The 18,588-nt window shown below is 47.4% G+C and overlaps 1 protein-coding gene across 4 annotated transcripts in view; it reads right to left on the bottom strand.

Annotated features, from left to right (window-relative positions):
- Positions 1-18,588, bottom strand: part of FRMD4A (FERM domain containing 4A) — a 319,692-nt gene that overhangs the window by 40,856 nt on the left and 260,248 nt on the right. For all 4 annotated transcript variants that reach the window (XM_041767383.1, XM_041767382.1, XM_041767386.1 and 1 more), the window contains exon 14: positions 13,440-13,581. In XM_041767383.1, the coding sequence (XP_041623317.1) occupies positions 13,440-13,581 (142 nt within the window). The remainder of the gene's footprint in view (positions 1-13,439; positions 13,582-18,588) is intronic.

Genomic DNA, 18,588 nt, shown 5'->3' with positions numbered 1-18,588 from the left:
CTCCTTAAAATGCTGTGAAGGCTAAATGAGATACAACACTTATCACTGTGCCTGGAATAGGTAAATGGTCAAGATCCACTGTAGATTTAATAGGAGTGAAACACACACACACAGCAGAATTGGAAAGAAAGAGACCATTGATACCACCTCTTCCTTGCTGCTCAAGAAAAGACCTCACTCTGCAATTCAGTGTACAAAGGCAGTATTTTCAAACTGTTTCTTGAATGCCTGAATTTGCAATTATTCTTTTGGAGCTGCTGTGCATGAGGGGTGGATCAAGGTCACAGAGATTGAGGGGTTCTGGCTCCCACCCCCCCCCCCCCATCCTCAAGCTTAGGGCAGCTCTGCATTCACCTGTTTATGCATTTGAAAAGAGGTTCCCCAGTGCTTTTGATTTCCTTTCCTTTGGAAAGGAAATCCCGGGCACTGGGGGAAGGGTTCTGAGGCTGGGGGGCCATTACTTGCAACCAGGCAAACATGGTGGCCACAAGAAGAGGTGACCGAGTGCCCAGCAGCAGTGCTCTGCTACCAGTTCCACAGAGAGAAGCTCAGGGGCATCAGGAGAATGAGCCCCAGGGGTATCATGAGAATGCCAAGGTGGCTTCCTACAGCCCCTGCAGGTGTGCTTGGGATCCCTGGACCATCCCTCTTTGTGCAGGTGACACTGCTCATCTCCTGCCTCTTCCTGGTAGGCAGCTTTGCACCCACCCCACCCCACCTGGCTCAGCATGTATACATGTATACATGCACCTGGCTCAGGTGGCAGATACATGCAAGGGAGGCCAGCAAGAGGGCCTAGAATCAGGAGCATGTATACATGTATACATGCACCTGGCTTAGGTGGCAGATACATGCAACGGAGGCCAGCAAGAGGGCCTAGAATCAGGAGACACTGTTTCACAGTTACCCTGAAGTGACAAAGAATGACTCCAGGAAGAAACTCAATCAGGGAAGGGCCTCAAGTTAACAGGAGTCTTACAAACTAAAGATCCGTGAATAAGAAATGATTCAGGATGGAGAAATCATTTCACATCAGCACCTGGACTTGGTGAAAGGTATAGAAGTTCACCGTTGCTCTGGTTTATCCGTTTCTGGTTACTTGAACACACGCATGCCTTGGCACGTGCAAGACCACTGTGGAGTTGTAAGTTTAGTCTCTTGGAAATCGAAAAAGATGTAAATCTGCTACCTCTGAGAGGAACAGTGATGGACAGGGAAGGGACCTGAGGTTCTGTGATATATGTGCTATTGATCAGTATAAGACCTTGGGTCACAACTCTTGGAGCCATGATGTCCCTATGTGGAAAAAGACCAATTAACCAACCTCCAAGATGCTCCCAAATCTGGAGGATGTATTAATAAACAGCTTACTTAGGTAGCTCCTTCTTGCCTCTGGCAACCCTTGCTGTTAACGTTACAAGTGTCACATACAGTGTAAGTTTCCCTCCTCTGTACCATCCCCACTTCCAGAAAAGACAAGCACCCTACCAACTCTGGTCCTACCCCGAGTTACTGGGATAGTTTGCCTCAAGCTGGAAGGGAATGTCTAATTATCAACCAGGGCTGAAAGGATTTAACCTCTCCACCTTATCAACAGACCAAAGCACGTGTGTGTAAGTTTGGATGCCAGAAAAAAGAGGTTCAAAAATTTTTTTAAAAAGAGGTTCATCTGGGCTGTCTTTGGGATTAATGAAGCAGGAAAATGGATGGAAACTCTCTGCTGGATCAGAGGAGCAAGACTTCAAAATTTATACTCGACAAAACAGTAGCCAAGTGCTGCTTGGAAAGGACTGTCTACACATGATGAATCCGAGCAGGAGCCAAAGGGAAAACAGGGCTGATGTGAGCATTTTGGAAAGATATAAGTAATTCATTAATACTCGGTTGTCTTTCGAAGTTTTAGGCAGCACCACGTTTACAGGAGGAGTGGGGTGAATGTTCTTGGGAAAACATGCTGGCTCACAGCCTCCTGAGGCAGAAGTCTACAAACCAGTGGTTTAGAGTCAGCAGGTCTGGGCTTGTGTCCCGGCTCTGGGACGCACTAGCTACAGGGATTTGGCAACAGGACACCACCTCTCTCGGCCTCTGATCCCTCCCCTCAAGTACAGGAATGAAAACAGGACTTCCTCAGAAGCTGGGGGAACTCATGACGTCACGCCTCAGAGATGCCCGAAGAGAGTCAGAACCTGGTGAATGCTAGCTGCATGGGAAGCCGAAGTTTTTTGTACTCAACAGTGTGCCTGGCCTTTATGAGGGGTTGGCACCCCAATTCCAGGGAACCCATGAAGTAAAAGAGGAAGACTAGTGAGTGGGCAGGCAAGACGCATGGAAGCAGGTGGAAGGCTCACACGGCCACAGCCCTGTGCCCTCAGGATGCTTGGGAGGAAACAGGGGAAGTGAGTTTTCCTAGACTCCTGATAGGAGCTGCCCACGTCCCAGTTCACGTAGTCTTCACGAAAACATTACCCTTGTTTTCACAGAAGAGGTCACTGGGACTCAGGGAGGCAGAGCTGGGATTCCAGTGGGGCGGCTCTGTGTGGTCTGTCCCGCACCCAGAACGGAAAGGGCACGACGGGAGCAGGAACTTTGTCTTGTCTGGGTCGCCGGTGGGTTGCCAGAGTGAAAAACCACGCGGTGTGCGATCGTGTCTGCCTTTTATGCCTCGACTCTCTGTCCACGGCCTGCGTGGATTACGATGCAGGGGGAAGGAAGGAGGAGGAGGAGCCGAGGGGTCCTTCAGATGAGCCAACAGAGCCTCTGTGAGCCAGGTGGGGTGGGGTGGGCGCAAAGCTGCCTACCAGGAAGAGGCAGGAGATGAGCAGTGTCACCTGCACAAAGAGGGAGCAGCATACAACAGGGAGCCCCCACCTGAGGGTCACCTTGATGGTCACCTCTCTGATGAGTGGAGGTGCTCCGGGCGTTTCACTGCCAGGAAGCAGAGCGTGGTCAGATTCACGCTCTAGGAAACCCTCCTGCTGCTTGCTTAGGAACTATCTGTTTTGCCTGATGCCAGGTTTGAAAATAAAATCTTTCGTCTTGGGCGATTTTATTATTATGTGTCAATCTGGAATCCGAAGGGTTTTCTAGAAATAGGTCACTGATAATTTTGCGATTAATTTAGGTGGGGGAAGAGGAGAAAAAAAACCTGACCTCAGAGCAGACCTTTCCTGATCCATCAGGCCACAAGTCAGAGTTTCTGACCAATGTGCTCAAGGTCAGAAAGTCCCTTTCAGCTCGCATCTGGACATCTTTTGAGAGAACTACGGATCCTACGGTACCGGAGCTGTAGGTGTTACTGGCAGAGATGTACTGAAAACCTGCTGGGCTGCCTCTGGGGAAAAAGCCTCTTATTTCCCGACTGGGAAACTCCAGACTTCACCCTGTGGGCAGCCGGGTGCCTGGGGCAGGATGTGGGTGGGCGAGGTGGGGGGGGGGGACACCAGGGCCCCTCCAGCCGGCAAACACATGGGAAGAGCTCCTCATTCAGCTGTGATGGAGAATTTGTGCCAATTTTTCCAAAGACCCTCGGCAGCACCGGATATGAGTACGCATCCTATGAGAGAATGTTGTCAGGAACTGTGGCTCATCTGTTTTTACACAGATGGAACACTGGTGACTAGCCCACTGATCTCAGAAGACAGAAGGGGTGCTTTCCTCTTTGAAAAGAGGGGAAATTTGAAACAAACAGTATCCCCAAAGAAGAAAGAAATCTGTTGTCCTAAAAGTAAGGGAAGGAAATGACAATCTGTTTCAGCCTTCAGGGAAAAACAACAACAAAAAAACCCCCCAAAAAGCCCACCAGCAGCAGCATATTCCCAGCAGATCTGCAAAAGCTGTAAGGAAAAGTTCTGGCAGACGCCTCAGGAGTAAACAGGAGGGAAAAGTTTGAACTCTTTGTTATGATGAAGAGACATTTATTTCCCTTACAAATCCTCAATTATAAGTTCCTTACATAAAAGATGTCCTAAGAGACCCTGCGAAATAATGTCACATTGTAGATTTTGAGATAAACGTGTGATCTTGGGAGACCGTCTCCGAGAATTAAATGCGATTCTTAACATGAAAAATGCATGCCTGGACGACTTCTCATCAGGCTCAGAAATTATAAAAATTAGATGGTTCACTTCAAAGAGTGGTGAAGTGGAGGCTCTGTGGAAAAGCAGCGCCCCCGAGAGTGAAGAGGGGTCTCTGCAGGAGCTCTCCAGTGTGGCTGCTTCATTGCTCAGTTGGCGCTTTTGCCAATGGATGAAGAGGACAAATATCACTGGGGGCAGAGGATGAACAGTAGGTTACAAAAATTAGCAGCAGCATCTAGTAAAAATACAAAGTACAATCTCTAGTTGAATCTACCATTTTTGAGCAACTCATATGGATTGCCTTTCATTTACTGTGGAATGAGGAGGCTTTATCCTTCTAGCTCCCAGACTCTTAATTCCATTGCAGTATCAAGAGGGTTAGCTAAGGGGTGTCTGGATGGCTCACTGGTTGAGTGTCTGCCTTTGGCTCAGGTCATGATCTCAGGGTCCTGGGATCGAGTCCTGTATTAGGCTTCCCTCAGGGAGCTGGCTTCTCTCTCTGCCTATGTCTCTGCCTCCCTCTCTGTGTCTCTCGTGAATAAAGAGGGTTAGCTGATGGGATCCCTGGGTGGCTCAGCAGTTGAGCATCTGCCTTCCGCTCAGGTCGTGATCTTGGGATCCGGGATCGAGTCCCACATCAGGCTCCCTGCAAGGAGACTGCTTCTCCCTCTGCCTGTGTCTCTGCCTCTCTGTGTCTCTCATGAATAAATAAATAAATCTTAAAAAAAGAAACAAAAAACAAGAGGGCTAGCCGAAATGGGAAGAGAGCAATGCCTACAAGAATTCAACAGTGGTATTTATTTTTCAATGTTTAAAATTTCATCATTGGAGAGGAGGTCACTTAGGTTGTACATGGTTACTCTGTTCTGGTTCTCTTTACTAGGTAGAGCTATTCCTTTTTTTTTTTTTTAAGATTTTATTTATTTATTCATTAGAGAGAGGCAGAGACATAGGCAGAGGGAGAAGCAGGCTCCATGCAGGGAGCCTGATGTGGGACTTGATCCCAAGACTCCAGGATCATGCCCTGAGCCAAAGGCAGATGCTCAACCGTTGAGCCACCCAGGCAGGCGTCCCGGTAGAGCTATTCCTTTAGCAGAAACAGATCACTGTAAATGACTTAATTGGGCTCCCCACCCCCCCCTTATGAGATCAGAGAGGGGCAACTGTTCCCCCTGTTCTTAGTTTTGACTCCGGCACAACCCACTCAAGCAAGCCCAGAAATAGCCATTCCACAGAAGGAGATTTCTCAGCCCTCACTGGTTACACAGTCCAGTATGAACACTGCCTGGAGGAGGCCCTGTCCCCTGGTTGAGCCTGCAGGGCTGTGCCCGCCTGCAAAGCACTGAGCTTATGACCAAGATTAAAGCCCCTGGAATCCTGCTCATCCCTAGACCCAAAAGGAGAGGGGGCAGGGGGCTGGTAACAGGGATCTCTAAGAGGCTAGGGAGAGACACACCAGGGAGGAGATGGAGTGAGAGCAAGAAAGAAAGGAGAAAGATTGAAGTCTGGGCTTACATTTTTAAGGCCCAAACAACCCCCAAAACAATGCAATCGCTCCCAGCGCGAGGCAGCGTGTTTTGAGCCAAACACAGCCACGGCCATAATACAGCTGGCTGCGGCCGATCAGATCACCCCTCCTTGGGGAGAGAGGTCAGAGAGCTGGCATCCTCATTGTTATATTGGTTATTAATAAACTTCCGAACAATGGAAGGAAGTGCCAGTGCTCAGAGAATGAGAATGTGTGAAAGGGTGAGTAATGGATGCGGACAGATCCAGGCGGAGCGCGGGCCCAGGCTCAGCACATGTTTCCCCCCACAACGGAAAGTGTCAGAGCCGGGGCACGACTGCAGACCGCAGGGTTTGGGGGTTTTTTGTGTTTTAAACCAAAGATCCCTGGCCACATTCTTCGCAATCCTGCTGATCACAGTGATGACTCAATTGCTATCTCATTAATCACCCAGCCTCACTCCTATTTATAGGCACAACATGGCCCTTTGTTTTGTAGCCAATGGGTGGCTCACACCCCTGCACTCCCAGTCAAGAAGCCAGCCTCAGTCCCCTGGTTTTGTCTCCGTAAGAGAGGACACACACTACATTTTTTTTTTTTTTTTTTGGTCTTGTTGGTTCACGCGACAAGCCACAGGGGCTTCGGAAGAGTAGGTTGTTTTCTAAGTTTACACTGTTTTCTTTAAATAGGCTGAGAGCAAAAGCAGGTCTCCCTTGGGCCCTACACTCCCACTGGCATCAGAATGGTTACACGAGGGATCCCTGGGTGGCTTAGCAGTTTAGAGCCTGCCTTCGGCCCAGGGCGTGATCCTGGGGTCCTGGGACGAGTCTCGCATCGGGCTCCCTGCATAGAGCCTGCTTCTCCCTCTGCCTGTGTCTCTGCTCCTCTCTCTCGCTCTGTGTCTCTCATGAATAAATAAAATCTTTAAAAAAAAAAAAAAAGAATGGTTACACGATGGCAAAGCCTCCAGACAATGTTCGAGACAGTCCTAAACTCCCTCCCACTTTCAGAGGAGCCAAGGAAAGGCCCTGTGGGCTCAGCTACCGGGACAAGGGCACTTGTTGTTTTGGGTTTTGTTTGGCTACTGCATTTTTTTTTCTCCTCTCCAGTTTTTTTTAGATTTCAAGAAATGGAGAAAGGGGAGGGAGGAACCAACCCTGTGAAGTCCTACAGAAAAAGATTTCAGATGCTTCTGTTTGTTTGAACTCTGAAGACATCTTGAGTGGTTTAAATTCAGAGCTGTCCTCTCTGACTCTGTGTGGGCCCCTGCAAATTTGTCACCTGAAACACAGATCAGCAAGAGCAATGGAGAGAGGTGTAGACAAATTGGGAGGAAACGTGCAGGTTCTCCCAGGGCATAGTGAAGAGAGGACCCTGCTTCCCACCCTTGCAGTGGGCAATCAGAGTGTTGAGGGCGCACCCGGCCATGCAAAGCTCTGAGGGGGCCGAGGCAGCAGCAGGCTTGTGGAGGGCAGGGCAGGTGGCTCCATCGGCCTGCCTTGGCACCCGAGCTGCCTTGATGTCCCTTCTCCCAGGGAACTCTGGGAAAACCGTGCCATCTCTGCGCTGATGTGTTCTGGGGACAAGGTTTCTCATGTCCTTTCAAGTCTGGCCACCAGGGCCCCTCCACAAATAGATCTGGGATGCAGATAGATTTCCTGCAATCTGAATCACATTCAGTGCTGGAGGGGGTGGATTCCTTTTAGTCCAACACAGGCCTTACATCTTGGGCTCAGACAGTTCACCGGCTCTAAGGGAGTCCACTAGGACAGGGGCCTACAGGTCTGACACAGGAGGGTCCCCGGGATCACCACTGAAGAATTTAGGGAGCCTAGCTGTAAGTCTCAATAAATCGTTTCAACTATGTGGACTGTTTCTTTTTGAAACACAAGCCCCTGGCACAGGGCGTTAGTAAGTATAGACTTCCGACTTCCTTCATACATAGCAATGACACTGCTTTGTTTCTCTAGCAACTCATACCTCACATGCCAAGTACTGGGCGTCAGTAGTTTTAAAGGTATTTACATGCCTTTAGTTAAATAGGAAAACTGCCTTCAGAGTTACTAAGAGCCTGGAAATATTTTCTCTGTTGACATCAATAAACAGTATGAAACACTTTGAAGAAAGAGACTCTAACTTTTTAAAATGTTGTGTATACTACACCAAGCAAGGTTTGGGAACTAGGAAAAGTGTTCACACCATAGCAATAACCTTACGTTGTCATATGGTTCAGCTACACCAAATCTAGGTATACACCAAGGTGAAAAAGTAGATGGAAGGCAGCAAGGGTGCACATTCTTTGCAAGAGGAGCCTGATTTGACAAGATTAGCCTTTCGAGGTCTGACGCCAGCGTACAAAGTGACACAGTACAACCCAAGGGAGACTATTGGTGGTGGGTATGTGTGAGTTGGGCAAGGCCCAACACACCATATGCCTCAGGAACACAGAAGAAGGATGTGGCGTATGCAGGATTCTTAGTACTCATCTTCCAATTTTGATTTCAATAATCCTATGGCACTGACTTTGGTTTTGGCAGTGATTTTCTGGATTTGACACCAAAATCAAAAGCACCCAAAGCAAAAATGAACAAGTGGAACTACATTAAACTAAGAAGCTTCTGCACAGTTAAGGAAACCATCAACAAAGCAAAAAAGGCAACCTACTGAATGGGGGAAGATACTTGCAAATCATCTATCTGATTAAGGAGTTAATATCAAAAAAAAAAAAAAAGAAAGAAAAAAAACAAAACAAAAAACCAAACAAAAAAAACCTCATACAACTCAATAGCAAAAAACTCAAACAATCCAATGAAAAACTGGGCATAGGACCTTATTAGACATTTTCCCAAAGACATTCAAATGGCCAACAAACATGTGAAAAGGTGTTCAGCATCACTTATCATCAGGGAAATGCCAATCAAAACTACAATGAGATACAGTACCTGTCAATATGGCTAGAATCAAAAACAGAAGAAATAACAAATATTGGTGAGGATGTAGAGAGAAAGGAACCCTTGTGAGCTGTTGGTGGGAATGCAAACTGGTGCAGCTACTCTGGAAAACAGTAGGAGGGTCCTCAAAAAAATTAAGAATAAAACTACCATATGATCTAGCAATTCTACTTCTGGATACTTCCCTGGAGAGAATGAAAACGCTAATTCACAAAGACACACGTGCCCCTCCTTTCACTGCAGCATTACTTAAAACAGCCAAGGTATGAAAACCACCCACCAATGAATGGATAATGAAAATGTGGCATATACATAAATGGAATATTGTTCAGCCATAAAAGTGAATGAAATCTTGCTGTTTGGGAAAACACAGATGGAACCTGACAGCATTATGTTAAGTGAAATAAGTCAGATAAAGAGAAACAAATACCATATGTATGATCTCACTTATATGTGGAACTTAATACAAACCCCAAAACTGAAGCTCATAGATGCACAGAAGAGACTGGTGGTTGCCAGAGATGGGGGTGGGGGAAATTGATGAAGAGGTTCAAAATGTACTTATTTCCAGTTAAAAATAAGTCATACAAATGTAATGTTAAACATTTTAAAAATCATGTTTGGAGTATCCACTGGGTGCCAGACACTGGCCTAGAAGTAGAAAGAAGGATTTTCTTTTTTCTTAAGTAGGCTCTATGCCCAAAGCAGGACTCAAACTCATGACCCTGAGATCAGGACCTGAGCTCAGTCCAATAGTCAGATGCTCAACTGACTGAGGCGCCCAGGTGACCATGGAAAAAAAGGACTTTAAAATAAAGATTCATTTCTCAAAATGTTTTTAAAGAATATATATTAGACACCTTTTTCTCTTTTCCTTTTCCTTTCCTTTTTTTTTTTTTTTTTTAAGCATGAGGCAGTCGGTGAAGGAGAGAAACGAATTGACCAAATAGGATACTAAATCAGATGCATCATATTTTCAAATGAAAAGTAGAACATGGGAGTCTGACAAGTGTACTAAAAAAAAAAGTGTTTAAAATCAGGGCTTTCCTGGAAAAGCAATACATCTGTGGGAGTGTATGACTAAGGAACTCTCAAGAAATGGTTAGGCAAGAGGACACCAAGGTACAAAAAGAACGCAGTGGGATATCAGCCAGCTATGGAGACATGTAAGCCAGCTAGATGTCCACATCTATGGACACTAGAAATTCCCTTTGTGAACTGATGGCCTATATTCTTTCCTTTTGGGGATCTCTCCCTCCATGGTCTTCCTAAGTCACGGGACGGAGGCCTCCCCAATGACCTCAGCCTCAGCATGGCTTCAGGCCCCAGCTTGCAGGGCTAGGCAGGGTTTGAGATGCTGGTGGGTCTGGTCATGGGGTGTGGCTCCTACTTCCCAGGCTCCTCCTCTCGCACAGTGGTACAGCAGACAGCAGGCAGGGAAAGAGCCCAGGGGGCCAGGGCCCACCACTGTCGCCCCTCTAAAAGCAGGGACAGCTAAGGCTTTAGCTGCCTCCAGCCACTCCCAAGCAGCTTAGCCTGGGGCCCTTGACATGAAGTCACCACACATTTGAAAATTACTTTAATATCTCAGTATAAAGCTGCTTCATTTGATATTATAACATTATATTACTCTGTCTACCAGGCTGGTGGCAGTCACACAGACGAACTGTTTCCTAATCTTAAAGATGCCTGGATCTCATTTGCTGATGACTGAGTGGTGCCCGTTCAAGGTCAGGAGGTGTGAGTGCACAATCCAGTGCACAATCTGGTCTGTGACTCTGTTAGGTTACTGGCATGGTGCTCCAGAGGCTGACAGATATGAGGGGCCAGAGGAGATGGCCCAAAACACAGGTCTGGAACTGGGGATACCTGTGTTCTGTGTCCCTGAGCAACACCATCACCTCAGGCTTCTAGCTCTTTCTTAGCAGGAAGAGTGTGGCTCAAGGTGCTGTCCCCAGACTGGCTGCATCAGCATCTGTCAGGGACTTGTATATGCCAATTCTCAGGCTCACCCCAGAACCTGCAGTCAGACCCCCTGGGGCTGGAGTTCAACTATCTGTGTTTTGAGCTGCCCTCTGAATGGCTCTGATGCACCTGTAAGTTTAAGAACCCTCAGGTTACAAGAATTCACTGTCCTTTTGGATATAACCAGGCCATACTCAGAAAGTACCCAGACTTCCAAATGGATATGAAACCATAGCAGAGATGCACATCTCACTGAGCCTGAAGGATGAGCCGGGCTCATTTGTGGCTGGATGAGGAGGACTGTCAGCAGATAAATCCAAGCTTGAATAGGAGACTATGGATTTTAACAAGAGTTGGAAGTGTCTAGAGTATAAACACAGGGTTTGGTTCTGGCTCTGCCCTCTGCCACTCAGCAGGGGATTGAGAGTGGCTATTAATTTGAGGCAGGGGTCTGGAGCTTTGTATAACATTCCCTTCAATACACAACAGCCCCATTCTTTACAGCTTTTACCATAAACCTCAGGGCCTCAGAAATGATGATCATGTGGCTCTCTGTGCTGATGAAAAACATTTGGAGAATCGAGGTGGCGAGGGGTTTATGGTAAACGCTATGGTGATCTAGGAGAGGCAGATCCAGGTTTTGTGGGGCATGAAGCTTATATTGGCGGCTTCATTTAAGGAAAAGAATGAAATTATTGCAATAGCCATGACACAGAAGCAATTTAAGTGTCCACTGACAGATGAATGGATAAAGTTAACGTGGCATATATACACAATGGAGTATTACTCAGCCATAGAAAGGAATGAGATCTTACTATTTATGACAACATGGACTTAGCAGGTACTACGCTAAGTAAAATAAGTCAGACAGAGAAACAAATACCATATGATTTCACTCAGATGTGGAATCTAAAAAAGAAACGAATAAACAAGCAAAAAGCAGAAACAGATCCATAAATACAGAGAACTGGTAGTTGAGAGAGGGAGAGGGATGGAGCGACCAGTAAAACAGGTAAAGGCGAGTGGGAAGTCCAGTCTTCCAGAGATGCAACGAGTAAGTCATAGGGATGAAACGTATTTTATATTTTATATTTTAACAGGGAGAGATGGCAGCTACATTTGCAGTGAGCACAGGAGACCAGAGGTGATGGATCACTACCCTGTACACCTGAAACTAATGTAACACTGTGTGTCAACTGCATTTCCAGGTAAAAAAAAAAAAAAAGAACGCAAAACGTAGAACTTCCACAAAAACACATGGCATGTGAACACGTGCAGTCACTAGATGGTTGTAGAAAGACCCCCATGCCCGGGATCCCTGGGTGGCTCAGCAGTTTAGCACCGCCTTCCGCCCAGAGTGCGATCCTGGAGACCTGGGATCGAGTCCCACATCGGGCTCCCTGCATGGAGCCTGCTTCTCCCTCTGCCTGTGTCTCTGCTTCTCTCTCTCTCTCTCTCTCTCTCTGTCTCTCATGAATAAATAAATAAATAATCTTAAAAAAAAAAAAGACCCCAGTAAGCAACAGGATTTTGTTCTTATGACATCACTCTTCACTGCTAATTCTTGCTTATTTGTTTCTCTTTGGTAATGTTTTCGCTTCCATTCTTTTACAACCCCGGAAGCACCAGGTGAAAAGAAAAACAACAAGAAGCTAAAAAAAAAAATAAAAAAACAAAACAAAACAAAAAAAAAAACAACAAGAAGCTAGAAGAGAAACACCATAGGGAAGGTGCAACAAAGAGGAAGTGCAGTGAGGAGTGGAGGAATCTAGACAAAGCTGATGGAGGCAGGAGGCAAGATCCTCTGTCACCAGGGGTGGAAGCAGGAGGAGCACAGAAGGAAAGGCTGCATATGAGGGCGGGGCCTTATAAACCTTAGGGGGCGGGCCTCGGTAGGCCACAGGGGGCGAGGCCTCAGGAAACCCTATGGGGCGGAGCCTTAGCAAACACATGGGGCAGGGCCACCAAAGATAGAGGGATGCTCCAACCCGTGCAGAACAAAGATGATGCTAGGGATTTAATATTCAGAGACAGCTTCCAGAATGCTAGAGCAGGAAAGAATTAAAAAAAAAAAGAAGAAGAAAGAGAAGATGACGTCGGGCAAATAAAGACTTCTTGCTTCCCTTTCAGGGCTCAGAGGCAAAGGTACGCTGCGCCCAAGAACAATCAGCCTTCGAAGGTGTGGCCGGAGGAGTAATCTGCATCAGTTATACTTTCTAGCATTTCCAAACAATGATCCTCTCCCTCCCTCTTCCTGCGCTCCTCTTCCTGTCACTGCATCCCTACTTTGGACACCAGTCAGCCCAATCGGAGCCGCCAGGGCCTCTCTCCTGCAACCAGGGACAAAATGACTTGCCCAGGGCTCGTAGAAACAAACTTGGAATCAGACCCTTGGACGCTCAGGTGTAAAAGGGCTCAACTCCTACACCGCGTTCCGTGACACAACTCTCCTTGCCAAAGGCCAAGAGTGTCTGTACCTTCTAAAGTCCCGAGGAGATACCCTGGGAATAGGATGCAGGTCTGCTCTGCACCACGCACCTGCCTTCAGCCCCTCCTTAGTGGAATTTTCCTTTAAGGACACACGAGTGAACCAACCACACCTTGTCCTTGGACTTGACATTCCAGACAGTGGCCATCCGCCATAGGCACTCAGCAGGCTCTGGAGGGTGCCTGAGGGGATGCATGCGGCCAACAGTCCTTCCCACACTAGCGGCTCTGCTGTGGCTTCTCCGCCCCCCACCCTTTGGCACTTCTGGCAGTTTTCTCAGATTCCTATTTGGCTCAAAACCTGGGTCTCACAAGCGGAGCCAGTTCCTGGCGAGCCTGCCAAGCTGCCTCCTCAGCAGCTGCCACTCTGTGACCTTCCCCAGAGCCACTCTGGGGTGGAAGCCATGCTCCAGCGACAGCCTCCCCCACTTTCTCCACAAAAGCCCTGCTCACCTGATGACAGGAGGCTCCCGCTGCTGCCACTGATGATCTTCCCTTTGCTCCCCATGTTGGCCAGCTTCGAGGTCTTCAGCGTGCCAGTCTCGGTTAGGTCAATGGCGATCTCACTCAGGCTTCGCGCAGCATGGATCTTAGACTAGAGTGGAAAAGACGACTAGGTTATGAAGAGGCGTCCACCTCTGAGGGAAGGGTCATCACCTGTGCACTCATGGTCCTGAAATTTAGCAAATGGACTCATTTCTGGCTTGCAGCACTTTTCGGTTTGTGGTTCCTTGGCCTCGTGCCTCATCACTGAAAATCCCTGCAGGAGGTATGGCTCTAGAGCTGACACCAGTGATGCGTTTTCAAGCGACTCTACAGGCTGAGCCATCTAGTGCCTAGAGCAGCGGTTCTGGTGTCAGACAGACCTGGTTGGAGTCCTGGTTTGGGGAAAGTCACTTGATCTCACTGAGACTCATTATTCCCAACTACAAAATGGGAAAAACACTACCTACCACTGACGGGTCTGTGAGGGTGGAAGGAAGTAAGGTGAAGGGCTCCCCTATGCTGCACAGCTCCCAATAAATAGTGGTGATTATATTTTGTGTTGAAAGGAGGAGGGAAAAAAATAATTTTCAGCTCTGTGAATGACATAAGAGGTACATGAAACAGATTTATGAGGTTCCTATAGATTCTGAGGTGACTTAAACCCCTTAGGTCATTAGGCCATGGGATGTTTAGAAGACTGGCAAGTGACCGTGCTGTATACATATAAGCAGCATGTCTACATGTGTAGACACCCCTAGACAACTGCTCATTTGGACACGTGGGCCTCACCAACAAATGCCCAACACGGTGTTGCTGCTTCTATTTCGATACCTAACTATATACTCCAAAGTCTTCAGAATATAGTTAACGCTCCACTCCGTTTATTCTCCATATTAATTGGCCTGCCTTGGCTCCTAGTAACATCAGGCTAGATTAATTGGAAAAGTACTCAGTTATCACAGTTATATTCCTAAAAGTGGTTTCTTCAAAAAAAAAAAAAGATTTTATTTATCTATTAGAGAGCATAAGCAGGGGGAACAGCAGGCAGAGGGGAGAAGCAGACTCCCTGCTGAGCAGAGAGCCCTATGTAGGGCTTGATCCAGGACCCTGGGATCCTGACCTGAGCTGAAGGCAGAGGCTAAACCAATGGAGCCACCCAGGTGCCCCAAATTGTTTGTTTTTCATAAGGCTAACCTTTGTTAGTTACTGCCCTTGGTAAATGAAAATGGGTTTGCATTTCCTACATGTGTTTGAGGTTTGCTTTTTTTTTTTTTTTGCCCCCTTCAGAAAATCCATTTTTGTGATCGTACTCAAGGCAACAGGCAAACTTAATGAAACAACTATAAATGCTAGTAGGACCCATCCATTTGCTGAGGTTTCTTTCTGTGGCCATCGGCTATAGCCCGTACACCAATGGAACGGGGTGATGTCCCAAACCGAGGTTTTCAGGCACTTAAAGTGTGTTCATCAATCATCCCCCACCCCCAGCCCTCTGTAGGAGACCAGGGCTGTCTGCCACACAGGAGAAGCTGGCAGAAGGCAGATAAGGGGGCCACCGCAGGGTGGCTAGATGCTGCCCCCGCCCCCCTTATTTGACATGCTCTGCCCGGGTGCCCTGAGCTGTCCAGCAAAGTCTCTCTGAATCCCCATGGCCTCCCTTCTTCTGACCCCTACACTGATGAAGGACCATGTCTTTCGACAGATGAGTACTTTCCCCTAGTTATAAGGGAGCCTGAGGACTGAGGAAATGCAGAGTCTTGTTGCTTGTTTTGTTCTCCGTGTACCAACATCATCCCATTGGTCCTTTCTTGACCCATGTCTCCGTTCTGACATCAACCCTGAATGTCTCTGCACTGAGATCCAGGTCACCTTCGTTGGGTCAGGGCCTCTTTGCTCATGACATAACCCTGGCCAACCTCTCAGCAACATCAGGCTCAGGGTGGGGATTGGGGGGTGGGCAGAAGCAAGAAGTGCCCTTCATTTCACATCCACAGCGCATATCCATGGGGCACATCTGGTTGAGCTTTACCCTCTGAGCAAGCAGAGGGAGCACACTCATTACTTTCTGCAGCACTCCTCTTCACCAACGCCCACGTCTTAATAAAAGGAGCTGTCGCTTGCAGCTACCTAATGACTCATGGACACAGAACAAGTCAGCAATGGTGGGGAGGTACCCAGGCTTTGAAGTCAGAAAGATCTGGACTGTAATTTTGGCTTTCGCCAATTCACCACTGTTTGGCCATGATCTTCAACCTGTCGGATACTCAGATCCCTGTCTACAAAATGGAGCTCTTAAAACTACCACATGGTGAGGTTGGAATAAATTAGGTAATATATGTGAGGGCCACTGGAATTAAAATAGGAACAGGATTCAAATCAGGGCCTGGAAGTCAATGAGGTGAGATTGATGGCTCAACTTGGTATCTGGGGGATCTCATTAATCACACAGAAGACCTGTCCCCACCCCACCCTCATTCCTGCCACACATCCGTCTGAGAGGGACACTAGATTCTTAGAAGCTTTAGGAAATTACTAGCTTCTCTCCAAATGGAAATATGACAATGATCAAAAAGACCCAGCAGAGAGTGCAGTGCTAAGAAGAATGAGTACAGATGGGGGGATTCTTTTCTCACAAAGTCAAGTCTTTGGAACAACCCCAAAATGGTTCCAACATTCTGAACATTGTGCTTTGAGGGTCTTGCCCTATGAAGTTTCATTACTGTTATATCTCATGGGCAAGGCTGCATCATTCCCTACCATGCTTTCGCTTTTCATCTAGATGGAATGAAGAACAGAAGACGGATCGGGGGGAAAAAAAAGACTAAGAAAAAGGAAGATATCTGGACTGGAGGCCAACTCCAGAAGTCCCCACTCTGAGTTTAGAGGACAAGTGTCTAATGTTTACTCTCATCACTTGGTGCTTTCAAGTATTTTCCTCCCAAATCTAGAAGACATGTCTTGGCTCTGGGCTTCAGAGGTTGCTGGAATCCAGCTGACATTTCTGATCATTGGGGTCAACAGATATAAGCTACCAGCTGTAGTTGGTGCCTGAACAGCCTCTCATTCTGTAGGAGTCACAGGAAACCAACTAATATGGGCTCTTTCTGTTCTGTCTTTGGTGATGGAAGAGGTGTGTGTGTGTGTGTGTGTGTGTGTGTGTGTGAGTGTGTGTGAATGAGAGAGACAGAGAGAGAGAGAGGATGAATGTTCTTACGTGATTTGCAGAAGGGTCCTGAGTGCCAAGGAAGAACGTGAGACTTCTCGGCCACCCACCCCTGCTGACTCAAACCACTAGACTGCACTTGTCTCTGGGACTGATAAGCATCACTTGGGAGGCCTGGGCTTTGCCGAAGCACTTCAGAGAAAGGAATGGTTGGCATGGGCCAACGCGGTAGGATGTGAAGCAACAGCTGGTATGCCAGCCAACACTGGTTGCTCAGAAATATTTTGCAGCTCGTCCCGGGCCTGTCTGCCATCACTCACCAGAGGTCATTCTGCCCACCAGCGACGGATCACCTCACCCTTGTACAAAGAACGACATTCCAGCAATGAAAGGTGTCGTAACATAATTCCTAAGGGGAATTTTATCATCTCTGATTTAATTTGGGAAACTCTGAGAGATTTTAACCTTTACACAAGTGTTGGCCAGCGAACGGTAGGTTGGATTAATGATGATAATAAAAGATAGCACATTATCTCCTGAAGCAATTTCACACACATTGTGTCACTGGGCCAATCAATACTTTCTGAATTTCCTTCCTCGTTCTCTAATCAGGGAAGCAAACCAGGAGCAACAGAAAACTTAACCAGGAGCAACAGAAAACTTGCCCAGGGTCACAGAACTAGAAAGAGAGTCCCTGGATTTCAAGGTGGGAGACTTGCTCCTCGCCTGCCTCTGGGGGATGAGGAATTGGTTCGTGCAAGAAATGGAAGGGCTCTTGAGCCTCTGTGAGCATTCAAAGTATACTGGGGGAAGGTTCTCCCACTCCTGGGTGGATGTGTATCTCCTCCCATCCCCCAGGGCTCACTGAGAAGGACAGCTGAAACTTCCCTACCTGGTTTGGCCTTTTAAAAGACATGTCCTAATAAATAAATAAATAAATAAATAAATAAATAAATAAATAAATGACATGTCCTGTTAATAAATGATCTTTGATCATTAGTTTTTGAAGTTTACTTGTTGCATCAGAGGGCTGATCTGTAAGCCTGGAGAATAAGGCCTCTCCAGCTACACAGTAAGACCATTTTCAAGAATGGGGGAGAAGAGTCCCGATAACTGGCCTCTTGAGTTACCCAGGAGACCCTCAATGCAAAGAATGAGCATGGGATCTGGGGGGGAGGGGGTTTGCCAGACCTCAAACAGCTAATGTACTAATCTCAGGGTGAAAGATACTTTGTTTTTTCTCCTTTCAAAACTGTGCTGTCAGGGTGTGAGGGGTCTGCCCACAAGAGGAATTGGCAGTGGGGTTCAGGAGGGCTGCCAAGGTCTCTCTACCCCTTACCGTCCCTTCCCAAACAATGCAGAGGATGGAATCGATGTTTTAAGGTTTGGGCTTCCAACTCCTGCAACCGGAGGGCAAAATGCTGACACCCACCCACAGTCTCAATCTAAAGCATGAGTCAAAAGGCTTTGGCCCTGTTTCTTTTGATGTAATCGGGCTTCAAATCCCTGTGCCAATGTCCATCATCACGAGGAAAGCCGTGGAATGCTCCCATTATGCCTAACAACAACACAAAAACCTCCACTCTGTGCCCACTCACCCCAGAAAATGACCAAAAAAGGGGGTCAGGAAGAAGATTTAACAGAGGAGAAAAACGTGTTACAAAGAAGAAAGTGACAGCTACACGGGCAGGGGCTCAGATTTGAAACTGAGTTATGAGTTGAGAGATTGTTTCCTCTTCTCCTGTTTTCTTACTCTCTCCTTCCTCCCACTCCCCTTCCCAAGCCAGGGAGAGAGCGACTCATCCAGGCAGAAGAAGTGGCCAGGATCCAAGAGGGCACCGATCTGACGAATCTTGGCCCAGGAAAGCCGGGGTCTGGCCACCTCCTTGCCCCCCGAGAACTCATAGGATGGGACAAAAAGTCCCTATGGGCCACGGCCAGTCTCCCTCCACA

This window comes from Vulpes lagopus, chromosome 8 (assembly GCF_018345385.1).
Source record: "Vulpes lagopus strain Blue_001 chromosome 8, ASM1834538v1, whole genome shotgun sequence".
NCBI classification, from domain to species: Eukaryota; Metazoa; Chordata; class Mammalia; order Carnivora; family Canidae; genus Vulpes; species Vulpes lagopus.
This window is presented reverse-complemented; position numbering and strand designations above follow the sequence as displayed.